Below are 20,864 nucleotides of genomic sequence, written 5' to 3' on the forward strand. Positions count from 1 at the left end.
TAAATAATAATTCTCTCAAAAGAAATTTAAAGATAAATTAAACCTAAATTTTTTTATAATATAAGGAATAAAGAACAATAATTTAAATAAATACTTTTTATTTCATATAAAATTACAATACTTACAATACAAATTTACTGTTTTGACATTATAAAAATAATATAATACATTAGAAGTTTCATATTCATACAAAATATATTCCTTAGCAGTGTTTGATTTAAAATCACTTTTATGATATCTGAATTCTTAATAAAGAGATGCATGAATAATACTTATCACAATGATGCTGCTGATGAGAATTCAAATTGATATTTTAATATCAATATTTAACCATATTTATTTAATATTTAACTATTGCGATTTTCTTCTTGCCTGAAATTCAATTGTAAAGTTAATATTAAATTGGGCATATTAAAAATATAATTGTTAGTTTAGTGAATGGATTAATATGTAAAGTTTTATCTTAAATTCAAATTACACAGTAGTTTTGAATTCGAGGAAGATTAATTCTTTGAACTTCTTTCATTTATTCATTATAATATTATGAATTGATAGCTTCAAATAATATGATAAAACATAGTAATATGTTGTGCCCATTGGATAAATGTCTTAAAGATGAGTTTTTTTTTAAATATTTATTTATTGCTATTAACAACTGTACATTATAATACATTTAGTAAATCTGATCTCAGTTAAATTGGAGTGTTACAGGCGTGTAGAGAAACTACCAATTGGCATCACTCTAATGATGTTTTATATTAGCAGGTCTCGTGGCCATCTTCTTTTCAGGAGCCTCGGAGGATTGTCAGGAATGGAAGAGGAAGCAAGGTTAGAAACTAGTGGGTTTGGGTGGCTAGGGAGTTTATAATGGAAGGAGTGATTTCTGGTTCGGGCTAAATCGGTTACAAAAGACGAGTTTAATTTAATTTTAATTTTATCAAAACAATGTCTACATATTTCAGGGAAGTTCCATCCAATTACTGTTTAATAAGTGACTAATAATAAAGATTTTAACACAGAAAATATTTATTACTTTTTATTTTAAGAAAATGATACTTACTTCTCAAGCATGTCAAATTATCATCTGAATATAAATACTAATGTCACAATAAGCAGCAAAATATCTGAAAATATTGAAATTTTATTAATAAAAACTTTGTTGATTTAGAAAATGGTGCTGTTTTATTGGTGCATCTCTTTAAAATATTATATTGGTTTTTTGGTTGGTGGCAGTCCATGGACTGCAGTCACAGGACAGTCTGGCAATAAATTTTTTGTGAAGACTAATCATTAGAACTGTTTTATCATTTACCTCTCTTGATGTTTGAATGTTTTTTATGGATGAAATCCATAAAATTTGTAAATGAGGAAGAACCCAAAAAGCCATCAGTAAATGGAACATGAGGACATTACTCAGCCTGTCATGACCATCAAATCATCCAAGAGTAAGGTTCTGGTCCTTTTCTGAGAACAGCAGGAAACAGTGAAGGTGGACTGTAATGATGAGGTTCTCAAAGTGGTTGAGAACTTTAATTACTAAGGCTCAAACATAAATAGATAGGGCAAAATAAATTTGGAATTTGTAAATAGAATTGCTAACAAAATCTATTATACTGGAAGATTGTTGATTGACCGTGTGAATAGATGAATGGAATATGGTCCGGGTGCGGTAAAAAAAAACTCAAATAGTAGAGTTATACTATTTGAAGAAATTGTACTATTGTAGAATTATACTTAAAATAGTATAATTCTACTATTCGAGTTTTTTTTTACCGCACCCGGACCATATTCCATTCATCAAAATCTATTATAGTATATGCAACAGCATCATTGGCCATCGAGTTTTGTCGCACAAAACCAAGTTTAAAATTAAAAAATCAGTATACCTCCATACTCTTACCAACAGGAATGAGAGTTCGATCATGCTTGACAAGCAGATAAGTAGAATTACAGGAGCTGAAATGAAGTTCTAACATAGAGTTGCAGGGTAAGCTAGAAGAGACTGTAGAAGAAATAAAAGGATGAGGGAGGAGGAGAAAATTCCTGTGCTGAAAAGCACTCTAGAAAAAAGGCTGTTTAAGCAGTTTGGTCATGTTTGTTGAATAAGCAAAGACCCAGAATGGCAATGAAAGCTCGACCCATTGCAGGAAGCCATACGGAAGGGTTAAAATTTTATATAAAGAATATATCCAAAGGATTGGAGGAAAAATACTCTGACTATTTAAGTAACTCTGCTAGGACTGTGAGGACGCTTAGCAGCATTGGATCGAGGCTGCTCAACACTAGAATATGACACAAGGAAGAATATAGAGAAGTGAAGAATGGTTCAATTTCAGACTTTTACAGGTTGAGAATCACTGCTATAGATATTTCTACTGCTTCTTAGTTCCTGCTAAACAAAACATTTTTTGATTGGTTATTTTGTTTTATTTTTCCTCCTTCCTTGTGTCTAGAACCTACAGGTCTCAGTACAAGCAGTACAAAACTCATCTACTGATAAGTAATCTCCTCTTAAAATTCTCCACTTTGTCCTTCAATGTTCCATTTTACCATTGTTTCATTCCATTCATCATTAAAGGAGGTTGGAATGATTTTCCTTCCACCTGTGCACAAATGTTTCATAGTATGGGTAGTTATCTTTTCCGATCAGCTGATATAACATTATCTTGAAGAAAAACTGAGTCTTTAATTTGGTTATGACTTTTTGTTTGATCTACCAATATCATCATCATTGGATGAATTTATAAAATTATGTTGTTTGAAATACAAAAATATTACAACCCAATTTATTTTTCTTATTTTTATCATTTAACATTTGCTTAGCTCAATGATATGGAGTTAAATTGAAATTGTATGTATCACTTACTATTCATTTCATAATGCCATGTCCTATTCGTGCTCAACACATTTAGCAAAAGTTGCGTTTTGTCGACAAATTTATAAGAAGCGTTAAAACCTCCTCCATCAAGTCGATCATTAGATTTAAATGTAACTCTGAAAAATTTGTTTTCTGATTCAATTTCAAAAGGTTCCAATTGTCCACAGTGTCTTGAGTTTTTATTCTCACGGCTCATGTAATTAGAGAATTCGACATAGTCACTTGCTGAAGTAGTTTTACATCTGAAAGTATAATTAAAAATAATGGTTTTTTTAAATGCAAGTAATGATTCTTATATTTTAATTATACTTTTTCATAAAGGTTCATTTGGTAGATAATTTGTTTTTATATAAATGATGAATGAATTGTATTTTCATAAACAGTATTTTGTAAATTTGTGATTCATAAATAAATTTTGTAAATAATATAATATCAATATGAATAAGATGGTTGGGGTGGAGTCAACAAAGAAACAAAAAAATAGTTTACATCTATTTTTTAACTGTTTGTTCCTTTTTTACTGCACCCTGACCATCCCCTTTATATTTTGAAAAATACAGTCAATCATTTATGTATGTATAATATAACATTAATGTTTAGTTAAGTTGGGAGAAGATAAATTCATAAATTATGACTTAAAATCAGTATGAAGGTTTTAATTTTGATACTTACGGAAGTATGCCCTCTATGTCAAAGTGTGCAAAATGAATTTTAACTCTTTCTTGATATTTACCATGAAAGAGAAAATGGCATTCTACATCTCTTGGGTAGCTCCCAGGAAAATTGGGGCTATAAAAGTACCCATGTTTTTCATCGTCAGAACTAAATCGAAATGCACATGGATACTGGGAAAGTTGTTTTCCAGTTGTTATTCCAAAATCTAAATAAAATTATTGCAATATTAGTATGAAATATTTTGATTCATAGTTTTTGAATGAATGAAAATCAATCTTTATTCTAGGACACTTGGTCCCTTAAGAATAACAATTAGGAACAGTTTTACCAGCTTTTGTCTGGCTACGTTAACTTTTGAACATAATTAAATGGATCTATGACAATATTTAAATTAAATAAAATATGAACAAAAATACTTATTTATCTATGCTTATAATGTTTTATATTATTTACAAGTTCACGGAATTTTGATAGTCTAGGAGATGGATATGTAGTTGATGTTTGAATGAAGTTAAGGAGGAAGCTTTACGGATGGATATGGGTAAGGAGTTCTAAAATGAGGTGGCTCAAACAGCAAAAGATTTTTCATAGAAGGCAGTTCTGTAGGTAGGGATATAGAGATCGGTAGGATGGATGTGTTTAACAGGTGAATGGATAAACGTAGGTTAAGGAGGTCAATGATGTAGGAAGGTTTTTTAGTTATTAGGTATTGGAATATAAATGTGCCAAGGAGGTATTGCCTTCGGGTACTGGGATAGAGCCAGCTTTGCTCAGAATAGTAATGTGAAATATGGGAATGCCAAGGAATATCGAAAATGAATCTTATAAAGCTGTTCATTAGTCTTTTTAGTTTCTTTTCTGAGTTTATTATATTATATCTGAGCTTTATTATTATGAAGATATAAATGAATTTATAATTAAATTTTATTAAATCAAAATATATTTAGTCTAGAATAAAATAAACTATTTTATTAGAAATAGACAAAATTAGAAAATTCAAGCTTTCCAACAGGCAAAATTTACAATAAAAAGAACCTCTCCTCTAATGTAAAGTTGAGGCATTACAATGTTGCGATAAGGCCTGTGATCTTATACGGGGTGAACCAACTTGGAAAAGCTGCTAAGAATAAAAGGAGGATCTTAAGAAAAATCTATGGGCCCAGTAAAAGAAGAAGGTTATAGGCTAAGATTTAACGAAGAGATCTGCAGAAAAATTAAAGACCTGGAAACTGTGATAAGAATCAGAAGGCTGATGCTCTATGAGCATATGAAAAGGATGAAGGAGGAAAGATTGAGCAAAAAGATCTTTAACAAAATTTTTAGCTACAAAAGCATGGGAGGATTCACGAGCAAAATGAAAGAAGAATTAAAGAACCTTAAAATTTTAGATACTGACTGTTTAGATAGAGACACATACAGGAAAACACTGAAAAATCTCGCCAATATTGGAAGAGGAAAAAAGAGGGGTACAAAGTGGTCTGAAGAAAGAAAAAAAATGCAGTCGAGGATCATGAATCTGCGATGGGAAGAAAGAAAATCAAGACTCCCAAAGAAGCCTAACCAATGATATTCATTTGGTCCTTAGTGGCTGCTACGTGATAAAAAAATAAATAAATAACTATATAAGTATAAAATATAATTTAAAAATAAACAAATTTCTGAGACAGTTTATGCTACTATAAGGGATTATCTAAGAAATCAAGATGTTGTAATAATGAACCTGAAATACAAACAATGTTGCAGCTTATGAACTTGGAGAGGGTTTTGATTCATGAGGCTCCTGAGAACTTTTCTCAAAGCAATTATAGTCCGAAATAAGATTCACTTAACCTCATGATAATAAAGAAGTATTTACTGATGGATTAGTTGTTGATCGTGGATATTATAGAGGAGAAGATGGTAGGGGGTGTGGTCAGTGAACAATACTAATAAGCAAAACATATTTTATTAGTGCCAACGTTTTGAATTTTTCAGGCATTCGTCGGGCCTTAGAACAAAAAATAAGATAGCAATCAAAATGAATAAAAGGAGTATAGAATAACAAGAAAATGAGAAGATAAAAGATAATGTAAGTACATAAGTAGTGTAGGAAGATAATATGTAGTTTAAGTATTATAATAAGATAGAAATGGTGTGAGAATAAAGCATTATTAAAACTATGAAAGAGAAAAAAAAAGAAAATAATAAACGTACATGCGATTATTTATTTAATTAATCACATATATCTTTCTCACTTTTTTATAAGTTTAATTTTAAATAATTTTCATTATTTTTATATATTTATTTACTTACTGGATTTGCATAAGTATTATTTTCATCCATTACTACTTATGAACCTATATAATTTGTTATTTTCTTGTTATTATGTATTCCCTTTTATTCATTATGGTTATATATTTTTTTTATTCTTGGCCCTGATGAAGATCTGAAATTCTGGTTGAAACTTCGGCCCTAATAAAGTACATTTTACTACTTATTTGTTTTCTTCACTGATCACACTCCCAACCATCTTCTCATAAACAAATAGTTTTTAAAAAAAAATTATAACAGGAGTCAAAACAGGAATTAAAGTTTTGAAAAAATATTCTGGTGGGGCCTGATTTGGGAATCCTTGTTTTGCAAGAGACATTAAGTTATATTTTATTTTTCCCCCTCCCCATGGTATTGTAACAATGCAATATTATTCATTTTTGTCTTTTAAAAAATTAATAAGTATGATAAATTTTTGATAATTAATTTTTATTCCGATGAGAAATGACATTTTAATAACAAATTTCATTATTATGTTACCATGTTATTAAAAATCAAATTAAAATTTGTTGTGGAATAAAAATTCTACCATTTTCACTTACTCTTTGTAAAAAGGTATTGTGCTCGAAATCCTTGCATATGAGATAAAATCTGAGACTTCAATTCCAGAACGATTCTTGGTCCATTAGACATGATAGAAGCGGGCAATGCATCACCGCATAGGGTAGAAGTTCTTTCCATTTCTCCATCAATGAGCATATAAACTGATAATGAATCCTGGTCACATCTATAATAAATTAAATTTAAAAATATAAAATTAAAATTTGAAATCTGTAATGGGCCAGGGGTTCAGTACTTTGAAAGAAAGTAATGTTTCTTGAACGGTTGTAGAACAAACAATACTTTACAAGGAGGTGAATTTTCCATGATCATGCTCAAAATCCGATTTTTTCTCCAATAAAGAGTACCCACTTTATAAGATTGGATGGTTCTCAAACACACAAGGTTAACTAATGACTATAGGAATAGAATAAATAATTATAACCTACAGCCGGATTTGAACCTAGGTCTTTGGGATTAGTAATACAGTGCCTTACTCACTGAGTAACCCTGCTCCCCAATAAAATACTGTAATGAGGAGAAGATGTGGTCAGCAAAGATAGGCAAATAAACAAAACTTATTTATTTCTACTGACCTGAATTTCAGGCCATCATCAGGGCTATAAAACTAAATGAGAAAACAACTTTAGTTCAGAGAAACATAAAAAGAAAACAATAAAATAGAAACTTCGAAATATACATAACAACAAATTAAGTAGGTATTAGTTTATACTAATAGAAGATGTTATATTTTATTTCTTTAGTATCAACTGCTATCTCCTTAATTTATTATTTTCTTTTTCTTTTTATGTTTCTCTAAATTAAGTTTGTTATCTTATTTTTTTTTTCAGCCCTGGTGAAGGCCTGAAATTCAGGTTGTAACATAAGCATAAATAAATAAATAAGTCTTGTTTATATATTTTTGCTGACTACATCTCTGACCATCTTGTCCTCATATCAATCTAAGATCAACTATTATCACCTAATTAAAAATACAGTAATGATGGAAAATAACAAAATTGGTAAAAAAGCTCTTTAAAAAAAAAAAAAAATTAAAACAGTATTTGAGATATAATATATTTGTATCTAAGAAGGATGATTTAAAATGCCCTACATCATCCAATTGTGTGAACTGCTTTCGGTTAACATAATTAAGGTAATAGCATTTCGGATAATAAAATGGGTGTGTAATGTAGCAGAGCATATTAACAAAGAATTTATAAAAAGTTAATAAGTGTTGAGCGAAATTGTAAACTTCCAAGGAATTGACTTGAACTGGTAAGGCTGAGCTTGAGGATTAGGGTTTGATGGACAGAAATGTTTTGACCAGTGGCTCCCAAACCATAGAAGTCTGTGGATTACAAAGCCAGAAATTGAACCATGTGCGGCCCAACCTTACTTCCAACTCATTGCAAAGAGAGGTTTCCCTTGGAAAATAATTAAAAATTAGGTTGCTTAAAAGTGCATTCTAAGGCACTTTCATTGTGCATTTACCAGTGGAAACTTTTTAAAAACACTGAAATATCAGGAAAAGTGGACAATTAAATAATATTAATAAGAAGTCCGCCTAAAACACGTAATCTCTGATCCTCCTGCAGCCAACCCTAAGGCTCACATTAGTTGGGAACCACTGGTCAATAATGACCAATATAATTTGGGTTTACTTAGCCATTTATTTATTTGAAAAAATTATAATATGGACATGAGCATTTTTTTATTTTTCTAAACAAGTACTCTTAAAAATTTTTGATATTATTTCTGGATTAATAAGTTCAATCAACTTTCGCTGCCAAGCTGGGTACTCAATATTAATCAGGAAAACTGTTTTATTAATTACTAAAAAAAAAATTGCATTTGGTATGTAAAGGAATAAGACTTTATTTTAGAATTCGATAAGTTTGAAGATAATGTAAATTTTTTATTTATGAACATTAAAAAAAATATAAATAGTTAAGACAAAATAATTAAATGGAAAATTGATAATAATATGAACAATTTCTTGCTATAATTTTATGAGTACAAAAACATTTAATAGAGGTTTTTGGAAATAACCCTTTTGCTAATGTTTATCTTCCTTTCTATTATCAATGAAACAAGTACAGAACCAGTTTGAACTGATTTGGTGATGCATATTTCCTTTAATACAAACTTATGTCTATTATAAAAAAAGAATATGGCAAATACCTAATTATTAATAACAAAATCTAAAAATAACTTACTTACTCTTTGTTACCATTACTATCTGATACGGACAAATTAAAGTCTTTGAAGACTATCTGAATCCTCTCTTTCCCACTTCCAATCAGATGATATTTGCAATGAACATTCGTTGGGTTTAAGAGTGGGTAATTCGGTGACGTTATAAATCCTTCTTTTTGTGAATCGCTACTCAATATCACATCACAGCTAGTCCCTGTTAGAAATTTAAATTTTATTTCTCAAAATATAGAGTAATAAGTGATATTTAAAATGAAGATACATTTTACTAAATTCTAACATTCATATTCTAAGGTAAACTTAAAATATTTGCTACAATAATAAAAATAATTTCCTATGTACTATTTTTTATGGATTTTTGTCTATAACTAACAATAATAAACATTAATGTGAAATGATAAATATTTAGAAAAAAAAAAATCCAACCCCAATTATAAATGATAGATACTTTTTACAACGAGCATACAACCTGTTAAAAAATGCAATTATTATAATTGATAGTTTTTACTTTAACATCATATTAAATTCATGATAATAAAGAAGGCGTTTAGGATTTAAGGTGCCTTTAGAAGAGACCAGATAAAACGGCTAGTGAGTGGGGACCAGTTTCTATAGCGACTGACAGAAAGTAGACTTTATTAAAAAAAAGAATACCATATTAGATTTTCCAGATGACTGTTAACAGTTTAAAATAAATGATGTTCTTGACATTTCTAAGACAGTTATTAATTTGTTAATGTTATACTATTTTACCAAATTGATTTTAAAATGCTCATTTAATCATTTTTTTTAAACATGCACTAAAAAGAAAATTAGTTTGCTATAGGTTTTTGAAATATAGACTCAATTAGAAACTGTTTTATTTTTTTATGGTCTTGATTCTGATCTACATTACTAAAGTAACAATATATGGAGCCACGAATACTATTCTGCTCATATTTTTAGTGTTATAACACAACTACAGAGTGCTATATATTTTAAATCTAATGACTCGAACTTGCATGACTTAAGAAAATCACCTATTCTATTAATCTCTTACGATAAAAATGTATTTAACCCATACAACATGCCTTTACAAATTATGGCCCCTGATGTAGGAAGTAATTCTGTTGTTGTTGCTAAGGTTTGTGCTGTAAATGAGTTTAAAATATTTTATTTGAAATATTATTTTATAATTAAGAATAATTTGTATTAAATAATTTGATAACTTACTTGTAGCACTAACAGCCGGGCCATCGGTAGACAATGGAGAAGGGTCTTCTGTTGGAACAGAATAAAATTATTATTAAATCAGCTTTTTGATATAACTTTTTGAATTGTATTGAGTTCATTAAGGTATCAGTTGTCTTTATTTACTGTAGAAAACCGCTTAACTGGTTATCTGGATTAAGCAGCAGTGAAAGTAAAATATATAAATTTATATTTTACAATTAAACAATAGTTCAAATAAAGCTATTGTTCAAGGTGCACTGGAGTATATGTTTTACTATATATACATATGTTTTATTTCCCACTTATTTCATTATTTTATTTCAAATAAGTTTCATTTTCAGCATATATTTACTAACATGATTTTCATATATATTTTATTATTTATTATTTGTTCTTTCGTCTTACTTAATTTTAGTATTACTCTTCTCATATAGCTTTTATCTTCTTATAATATTTAAACTATTCATGTCTGTCAACATTATTTATGTATCCATAATGTTAGTTATTTAAAAATAATTTTGTATATCCTTTTATTAATTGGTTGTTATCTTGTTCCTTGTTCTTAGCCGTGAGGGGGTTGAAATTCTGGCTAAAACGTTGGCACTAATAAACAAGTTTTAAACTTATTTGTGTTTTTCACAAATCACACTCCCTACCATCTTCTCCACATTATATAAATTTTAATTTTAATTAAAAACATATTTTTTTAATTGTTAATAAAAAAATGTTGTTTTTACTTTTTTTATTAGAGTTTAATTAATATTGACATTTTTTTTCTTACTTACTTCTACTCATCATTTCTTATTATTTTTAGTTTTACTACTTATCCCCTTTTGACTTATATAACTTTAAATATTACTTCTTTATTTTATTAATTTCATATATTGTTTATATGTTATATTGTGAATGCAATATATTGTTTACTTACGCACATTTCTTCTCATATTAATTACATTTTTTTTCATTATTTACATTGGTTACTGTTTGATTTTTAATAATTTTTACCTCTTTTATTTATTTTTTTTTTTTTTGTAATTTTCTAATATTTTCACTTTTTGTTATCTGTTTTTTTAATAATATTTACAATTCCAATATTATATATTACCTTCCTATGGTATTATTTGTTATCTTCTTAATTTTTTGTTATGCTGTTTATTTTTTTATATTATAATATTGTTGTTATCTCGTTTTGTTTTTAGCTTTGAGGATGGCTGAGACTTTGGCACAAATAAAATAACATAAGTTTATGTAATTTGTGTTCATTAATACTCTATTGACCACACCTCTGACCATATTCTCCTCGTATTGAATATACGATTGACAATAAAAATATCATTGTTAGTATTTACACAAATTTAATTATTGAAATGTAAAATTTTAATATATTGTTTGGGAAAGGGATGTTAAAAAATCAAATAATTTAGCTTTTTTTCCATACCTGATACTGATACAATCTCATACGAAGCCTGAAATCCATGACCAGGCCATTCTGAACCAGCTACAAATTCAATATAGAGTTGATTACTTGTCGATATGAGCTGTGTTGTGCTCAACTCATTGCAGAGAACAGCCATGACTGGAGCAACAGAGCTGCCACCATCATGTACCTTCACAACGTCCTCACGCTCTAAGCAACTAAAAAGAATGTTCAGTCCTTATTATCGAAAAAATAACAAAATAATTAGTATTCAAGTGAATAAAACTTTGTAGAAAAGTTAACTTATAATAACCGGGAAACAAAAATATGACACAAAAAGTCTGAGAATAATATTTACTGTTCTTACTCTTCTTAATTTCTGTATATTTCATTCAATATGAATGCATATATCTTTCCATTTCATAAAATTTTATATTTTCATAAGAATGTGTTGGTTAGGTTACAATTTTAAATTATTTAAAAAAATTTTCCCCTTTTAGAATATTTAGTAGCTTTCTAGCTTGAACTTTTCATTTTATATTAACATAATATTCCTTCTGACGTTTTGGTCTGGTCCATCCATCTCCAGGTGTTGATTCTAAAAATTGTTACAAAATGCTGTCTATAATTTTTTTACATCTAAAATTTATTTATTGTTTAGAAAAATATCAAAATTCATTTTCTTTCAAATTAAGTTTTTTATTATGAATCATTTTGCTTTTTTTTTTCATTATTGTTATATCTTGCATTTTTTCTTTTCTAATTTTTTTTTTCAATATTAAATTAAATCTGTTGTAAAAAACTCAGTAAGGAAGTAAATATAAATCCACAAGGGAATATAAACTTAGTATTATTATACCGTAAAATCAAATTGAATAGATTTGAGTTTGTTGTAAATGGTTACTATTTAATTTTCTTCTTAATGCCTAACTCACCTAAGATCTCCACTTTGTAAATTTAGTTCTTCAAAAGTAACGATAATCCTCTCCTTGATCCTAAAAAAAAAAAATAAATAAAAGATCATTAATTACTTATTGAAATTTAAAATTAAAAACCACCCAGTTTTTCTCTCATGATACATTATATTTTATAACTCAAATATTTCATTTTAAGTGATCCAGAAAAAAAAAATTTGTTGCTTGACTATTTTATAAATAAATGATTTTTTGTTTTGTGAATTGCAACAATTAACAGAATCCTAAAATAATAATTTTTAACTTAAATTTTTTCCTAGCTCCAATGACCCCATGTTTTTTTCATATAAAACATATTGTTTCTCCCAATTGTAGGAGTTTATTTTAAATTATTATTCAAAACTGGTGTAACCTAGGCTAATAGAAGAAAAACCATTTTATTAAGAAAAGAAAAGATATAAGGCATACAAATTGGGATTATATATATAAAAAATTTCAATTTTTGAGAAATTATTACTTGAATAGGAAAACAACATACTGGTTAATATTTTTTTTTAAATATAGTAAATATATGTAACTACTCACCCCTAAAATATCAAGCCAGAAGTTTAATCGCTTCTTGTTAATTTGGTTGATATAATATAATAACATAATAGTTAGGTCATTCTTTTGTGAATACAATTTTTGTTGTATTATCAACTTAAGTCACACTAGTTTTGAGTAACATAAGTTGTCTTAAACCGCTATAAATGCAAGAAACAGGATGCTGTAAAACAAAAATGGCTACTATTGGAGCCAGGAAAAAAACAAAACAAAATGAAATTCTTATTTTTTGAATATTGCAATAATGTAGGAATCCACAAACAAAGAATTATTTCATTATAAAATGATCAAGAAACATCAATCGGATCATTTAAAATGGATAAACTAATACGTAAATATTATACTCACAATGATAGTTTATTTACTAAGTAATGGTGTCTAAGACACCAGTTCAGGTACCAGGCGTATCAGCAATTTTAATGTTTAAAAAAATTGAAGAATTTTTTATCAAAAATTAATATATCTACTTCTGAAAAGTAAAGTTTTTTTTAGAGTCCAAAGTTTTTTTTAACAAATTTAAATTATACATCTAAAACTTATTTGTTTTATTTCTAACTTCAAATTAAATAAGAGTTAGAAATCAATATTTTCAATAAAAATTTAACTTATGGACACGAGATGCTCCCATGATAATTTTCCAAAAGTCACATCAAAATCAGTCAAGGAAAATTCTTCAGTAATATCTCTTTTGTTTTGTTGATATTTTTAAATATGTTGAAATGACTTTCAGAAAGGAATGAATACAACATTAATTTTTAATGTATTTTTTAGGGAAGATAAACTACCTGAGGATGAAGAAAAATGCTTACTTTGCACGAAAAATGTACGAACATCTAGTCCCTCTTGCATAGCTGGATGGATAAAGTGGTGAGTAAAATTTTCCTTTTCTTTTGACGAATCGATAATCACAGTTCGTTCCTGGGACTTGTGTTCCATCTGATTTGTAAAGATCTAGAAAAAAATTGAATAAATAAACTTTCTCATTATAAATAGGATCTGAGGCTTTTTTATTTTTGTATTAAGAAATAAAAAAAAAATACTTGAAGCTAAGCTTGAAACGAAGTTGCACAGTGTCAAGAGTAAAAGGTAAGTAATAAGGGTGTAAGAAGTAACTAGTATAAGACATATCCATGAAGGGTCAGGGGTTCAGTATATTGTAAGGAAGTACTATTTCTTGAGCACCTGTTGTACAAGGAGGTGATTTGTTCAAAATCAAGCTCAATCACCAGGTTTTTCCCCCAATTTAGGGTACCCACTTTTATAGAGGCTGGGTGAGATCCAGTCAGGCTTACTCACTGAGCTACTCCATCCCGTCTTTGATATAATAAATTTATAAACCTACAACATATAAAGAAATCAACAGAATAATAAAAATGTGCCAGTTGCTGAGGAATTGATGGTTTAAGCAATGAGATTGCAGATCAGGCTGTAATCACTGTGGTAAAAAACTGTCTAGGTGGTTGTGTATGATTGATTTATTCTGCCTTTAACTTAAGATGTGAGGTTTCTGTAACAGGAGGACTCAACAATGTGTGTTTAGTAGATTACATAGTTGCTAGGGAGATGAATTGACAGGATGCGTTTTACGGAAACTAACCGCAAATCCTTGCAGAATAGAAACTTAAGATCTGTTATGAAGGGGATAAGTCCTACAGGAACTATCAGTAGAGCCATGGTGGAAGGAAACCACTCTGTAGGGAACTAGCCTATCAGTTATGAATGGGATAAGTAGTCCTACAAGAACTAGCTATAGGTCCTTTCCAAAGGAAGTAAAGGTGTAGGAAGAAGGAGGGTTCTAGAGAAGGCAGAGTGAATTAAAAATTCAATTTAAACTTCCGAAAATAGCACTAGAATGTACTGATCCATTACGTATGTTGTTACTTACCAAAAGGAGTAATTATCATTTTGTTTGATCAAATTGTGCTAATTTATGTCTCTGGGGTTATTAAACCCTATTGAAAGATGTCACATGTAAGAAGTTTGCTTTTAGTGTAATCTTATTTTTTCAAATAATACATTTAGAAATATAATAAATGATTATATAAAAGTTAAGTTAAATTTTTTACAAGAAACAATACATATGTCAATAATATACTGTGTCTATGTGATGACTATATTAGTTCATGTTGAGGTACTAGGTTCTTCATATCGGCTCTTAACGGTTTTAGGGGCTGCAGTAGTTACATATAGACCAGCAAATAGCAGTGTCACAACAAAATGTTCCTTGGTGTTCTGGTTGGTATAAAGTGTAACTTCGAGGTGTGATTTTTAGTAAAATGCAATAAAAATATAAAATATGCAGTAACAAACCATAAATTTGCTTCAAAACTCTCGAAATATACAGTTAATCAGATGAAATATTCTAGTATAATAAAGTGCTTTCAAAACGTTCTGAACAAACAAAAAAAAAAAATTAGAGGAAGTTCTAGCAATTTAAGAAAGAAACGCACAGACTTTATTTACTCATCAACAAAAGGCAACCTTTTTACAGTACAAATGAGATTTTGTTTCTAATATCAGCATGCCAATTAAGGTCTATACGTACATATATAAAATATATAGACTATTTTCTTTATTGGGTGTCTTATTTTTATCATCAAACCATAATCATTCTTAAAGAACGTGGATCTTTTATTTCAATCTTGGTTTAACGAATCCTTCAGTAATTAAACTCAGTTATTATCAGATTAATAAAAAACCGATCGAGTGTATTTTATGGGTAATGAAGTGTAATGGGTTTACTGTGAGACGGGTAGCCTGCTCTTACTAAAACTTGAAATAAATATTTTTTCTTAATTATATTTAGCCTAAATTTCCCTTATATCTTAGACTGAGTGTGGTGATGTGATCCGAGTGGAGTGATGGTAAGTAGGAAGAGAAGAGGAACGAAAACAGATGCTGCTCAATAGAAGACTGCTAGTGTGGATGAGGGAAAAGGTGGAAAATTATGTGTCTACTACAGGGAGTGAGAGCCAATATGGACTGTGGAAGCCAAATGTGTGGAGGGGTCACCTTAGCAGCCTCCAGCCTGCAATAGCACGGATCAAATCCGGTCTAGGCTGGTTGACTTTTATTTCATGGTTGCCCCTGAATGAAAACTCGATCCTCCCATTCCGGTTATAATAGGTAACATATATGATAACCACACCGTATACCTGAAATGGCGAGATAGGGGATAATACAAAGGTGGTTTTGTCTACGTAACCTGGAAATTATGGGGTTATTTTTTATACATTAACTTTCTACTAACTTTAACCTTCTTTCAAAGGACTAGAAATGAAGGAAATAATACAGAAAAAAATGTTTTCGACTATCAAGCTATATAAGCCTTTTTGCTATGGGCTAAAATAGGTCGTTAGGATAAATTTGCGATTTGAATTGCAAGAAGGCCAAGGAAAATGGAACGTAATACCGCTCTTATAGTTGCTCCACTTTGCGACGGAATAAGGAAATATGGAAATAAGTAAATATAAGGAAATCAATACACATAAAAAAAAATACTAATATGGTGAATTAAAAAAACCGATTCAGGTGGCTGAGTGATATAATGAATAACCTCAATATGCAATGAGATTGAAACATTAATTAAAACGGATAAAAAATAATAAGGTGGAACGGGTGTAATTAAGGACTAAGGTTAATGTATAGTGGGGGGGGGGTTAAGGTGCTATGGATCAGTTGACAGTACGGACCTGCTTGGTGAAGAAATTGGTGTTATAAAGGTAATTATAACAATAAAATAGTAAATTATTAATAAAATTGCTTATTAGATGATTAGCAATAATTGATTATTAGAAATAATAGATTTCAGATTTACATACATCCGATTTTTTTGTTCCATATAAATTCTGGGGTAGGGGCCTCATTTTTTAAGCCCCCCTTAGCCACGTACATCTCGATGTTTTGAAGGCGCCGTGATTGTACTAGCGCCTGGGATAATCCACCGCGGTATATAAGCCAGATTCTAGCTGCTTCCTACCGCCACGACATATTCGAGGACTTGCCAATATCTGGACTAGAGAGACCTTCTTTTATGGTGAAAATCCATGGTCTTCACCATTTTAGCCCATTGACACAGCGACTCAACCTGAACGAGTGAAACGGTGAGAATACGACCGGACGTGGAAAGTGGTACAGACAGTGGTGGAAAGTGTGAATAAACCTTTAAAATAAAATTTATTTAATCAATTTTTCCATCAAAGAATATTTGTGAGCTGTAGAGCAAATCTTACAGACGTTATTTCAACATTGGCAAACACTCATTTTTACCGGTTATTGTTATTTTATTTTAAACTATCCAATAAAAAAATATTTCGGCCAAGTCAATACCCATGAAAGTTAGCATACAAATTGTGGTTATTATTGTTACTATAAAATTATTATTATGGTCTGTATTTCTTGCTATTGCGGCTTGAGTACCTGAGCTGGGAGACCTAGAAATCCAACCACTTTCATATTTTTATTTATTTTTCTTCGATTTAAATATTTAAAAATTTTCGCATTATACGTGCTGTGTTCAAGAGAACTGACTGTTGAGCCTCTCTTAGCACGTTTGTAGGCCAATATAGTCTATAATATATAGCCAATATAGCCTGAGAGAATCTTTTTGGAGGAGTCTATTTGGGTGGTACTTGTAATAAGGGCTCTTATCTTCAATTAGGTTGTACTTCACCGCCAGGGCTTGATGCAAAATTTTGGCCACATTGTTATTATTATTATATGATTAATATTATAATTTATGTTCATAGAAATTAATTTATTTTAGCAAATATGAAAATTATATCTCCTACAAAGATAAACGTTATAAACTACTTTATAACTAGCTTTAATTTGAGTACTAATAGACATTTGTAAGTCTAATGGTTACTGAGATATAGATTTTTCAAAATAAATTCTCTAACTTCTGATTTTCAGTGCATTTTTAAAATGAAATTTGGTTTTTAAAAAGATATATTCCGAGAACTATTGAACGTAAATAGCTTTATTAGGGCATATTTTAGAAAATTTACTCTACTTTAAATGATGTTCTGTTAGGTTTTCTAGTGTTGTTGGTAGTTTCAAAGATACTGAGTTCTGAATGAAAAAAATATTTTTTTGAACACTTTGAAACAGCCGCCATTTTGTACTCATCCTGACTTATACTTGGGAGACTCACTAATTTTGATTTGTAATTATACATAGTTTTCATTAAAATAATCATATTTTCGGGTGAAATAACTGATTTTGTTTTCTACCGAGCTCTTGTACAAATAGGCGTCCTCGGCTCTTCAAGAATTATATTGATGATGATGTTGATGGTTTCAAGTTAAAAAATTATGGTAATAATAAATTTGTTATCTATTAATAATAAGTCAAACTAATTTGAATAATTACGGTAAATTTACTATAATTATAATTATATGATAATTTTTACACATTATTATTCGCTGGGATTTCAATCATAAATCGCTAATTGGCTGAATTAAGGAATACTATAGAATTTAATTATTATCTTATGTAATATCTCTTGATTACAATTATAATCAGCTTATTAATATATTATATATTAATTTTTTTTTGTGAGTAAGTAACTTTAATTAAAAAACAAATATCTGTTGATCCTTATTTCTCAACTTTGTTTATTTTTCTTAGACGTTTCGGCCTTAAGGTAAAAAAATTTCCTTCCTATTGAGAGCTAATTGCCCATGTCAATTATGTTTAAAACAAATATATTATAAATTAAAATCACACAGTTTCTTTTGATAAATTTCTAAAACATAGTTACCTATATACTCTATTCTATATAAACATTTTTATTACATAGATTTAAATTGTAAACAATTTTCTAATAAAATCTTTAAAGTAAATCATAACCTAGCCTACTCATTTCTCTTTTCTCTATACGCCGGTGTTCCTCAAGGTAGTATCCTGGGTCCCATTCTCTATATGGTTTATACAGCTGATATCCTAATGTGTACTATCTGTATACTATGAACCTCCTACTGCATTAGAAACTCTACAGTCACATATACATCCATTGAAGAATGATGTCAAAACTGGAGAGTCAAAATAAATCCTTACAAATCCCACCAGATCACCTTTACTCTTCGGCCTCTACTCTCCTGCCTAAACCTTTTTTTTTTAATATCCCATTAAAGCCTGTTGAACAGGTGCGCTGTTTTGGACTCCATCTTGACTAGAGACTTACATGGAATCCCCATACTAGAGTGAAACGACAAGAAACTTCTCGTAGATTTCAATTACTCCAAAACTTACTTGGCAAACGCTCTAAACTTCCAATTTACTAAAAATAAATCCTTATAAACTGTGATAATCAGACCAATTTGGACATACGGAATTGAGATTTGGGTTCCACCAAATCATCCATTTCTTACAATCCAAAATACTTGAAGATCCATAAAGACCTCAAAATCCCATTCGTTGCAAATTTGGCCCGAAATAGATATACTTCCTTTCATTCCAAAAGTCTTACACACCCAAACCTATCAGTTCTTAATCTCTCAACTCTAACAATCCCTGATAATCCTCCGAGGCACCTGAAAAAAAGATGTCCGCTGTATCTTCTAATTTAAAGCAATGATTAAAGTACCTTCATCGAGATTATAATTCATCTAAGATTATCATGTTTTATATACAGTTGTAAATTTCAATAAATAAAAAAATAATTTTCTTATTTACACGATACACACATCATCACATATAATCAAAACTTACCTTCTATCTGGTTAGAGATCAGTTATAAAAAAATTGTCATGTTTGATTTACTTCATCTTTCATTTGTATCAATTTAATAATTAATTTTCTATTTTTTATTTCTAAAATCACATAATTTAAATACTTATTTATGTATGAAAAAAAATATATATATATTCTGGGACAAATGTCCCCTAAGAATAAATACATGGTTCACACATCAAGATTAATTCTCTGAAAAACATTTAATAAATGTTAAAATTACATAAAAACCTTAGGTTATCAATAATCAATAATGGCTATATAAATAGCTAACAATTATGCCAAGCTTTGGTTATGTAATAGGTGTTGTTTATAAGAAAGGATGGATGAGGATTTGCGAATAGAGAAAGGAAGATGAGGTTGCACGTCTGACGGATTTGTTTAAGGAGGCAGTTCTGTACTAGGGCATATATAAATCGATCGGTTGGGATATATTGTTTAATATAATATATATGTACATGGTGTTTATTGTATAGACCAGTAATAAGAAGAAACAATTTTTAATGACTTGGTCAAATCAATTGAAAGGTATGATAGTAGAAATATAGTTTTAAGTGGTAGTGAATTGAAAGTAAATAGTACGCATAATTTAGGTGCCTCCTTGATATCTTCAATGCCGAAAAATTAAAAAAAAAAAATAAACAAAGTTAATAGATAAGGATCAAAAGATGGTTTTGTTTTAAATTACAATTATAATTTTTCAATAGCTATAAAAATTGTATTAAATAATGATGCTTGGCCATTAGCCTGTATGAAAGGATGATTTATAAAAAGAGATGATGATACCATTGGACAAAAGATGGCGGTATATAATGGATGACGGAGCGTTGGCCCCAAAGGCTGTTGAAATGGGCTGAAGCAGCTCCTTGTCAGCATCTCCTCTAAACTTCACCCTCTTTCTTTTAGCACTCGCTAGGCAGTTTAGACGTTGTCTTGTATTAATGGCCACTTCATTATGACCTTTTAATCTTTTTTAATTCTTTCTTCCTCTTTGTTAAGGTCAATGAAAAGGAACGGTTAATTAGAACTCTTCCAAGTTTATACAATTTGTTTTCATACACCCAAGAATGATGGATAATGTTGTTGATAAAGTTGTACTACTTTAACTCTATCAAAAGGTAATGGTAGACCAGATTTTTTTTTTCTGTGATCTCGGTTTATTTAACTTCTGTAAATTCCCTAATTGCAAAATTTTATAATAAATTTAGATTTATTATTGCCGATTGTAGGTTTTAATTATTAATTATACATACCCCTATTTTATTATTATTATTATTTCTAAGTTTCGATACTTGGGGATAGTGGGAATTTTGTTTTTTGTTTTATTTATTTAAGTGTTTCGACCACTAGGGTCATTTACACT

The 20,864-nt window shown here is 29.3% G+C and overlaps 1 protein-coding gene across 1 annotated transcript in view; it reads right to left on the minus strand.

The window, feature by feature from the left end:
• Positions 1-348: 348 nt before the first annotated feature.
• LOC106682652 (suppressor of lurcher protein 1) overlaps positions 349-20,864 on the minus strand; it is a 181,124-nt gene continuing 160,608 nt past the window's right edge. The window contains exons 6-15 of the mRNA XM_014423637.2: positions 13,576-13,717; positions 12,185-12,244; positions 11,271-11,467; positions 9,833-9,880; positions 8,627-8,816; positions 6,406-6,590; positions 3,551-3,758; positions 2,867-3,120; positions 1,061-1,124; positions 349-372 (exon numbers count right to left, since the gene is read on the minus strand). Coding sequence (XP_014279123.1) covers positions 1,081-1,124; positions 2,867-3,120; positions 3,551-3,758; positions 6,406-6,590; positions 8,627-8,816; positions 9,833-9,880; positions 11,271-11,467; positions 12,185-12,244; positions 13,576-13,717 — 1,328 coding nt within the window. The 3' untranslated portion in view covers positions 349-372; positions 1,061-1,080. The remainder of the gene's footprint in view (positions 373-1,060; positions 1,125-2,866; positions 3,121-3,550; positions 3,759-6,405; positions 6,591-8,626; positions 8,817-9,832; positions 9,881-11,270; positions 11,468-12,184; positions 12,245-13,575; positions 13,718-20,864) is intronic.

This window comes from Halyomorpha halys, unplaced genomic scaffold (genome assembly GCF_000696795.3).
Source record: "Halyomorpha halys isolate HHAL.00 unplaced genomic scaffold, Hhal_1.1 Scaffold433.1, whole genome shotgun sequence".
Lineage (NCBI taxonomy): Eukaryota > Metazoa > Arthropoda > Insecta > Hemiptera > Pentatomidae > Halyomorpha > Halyomorpha halys.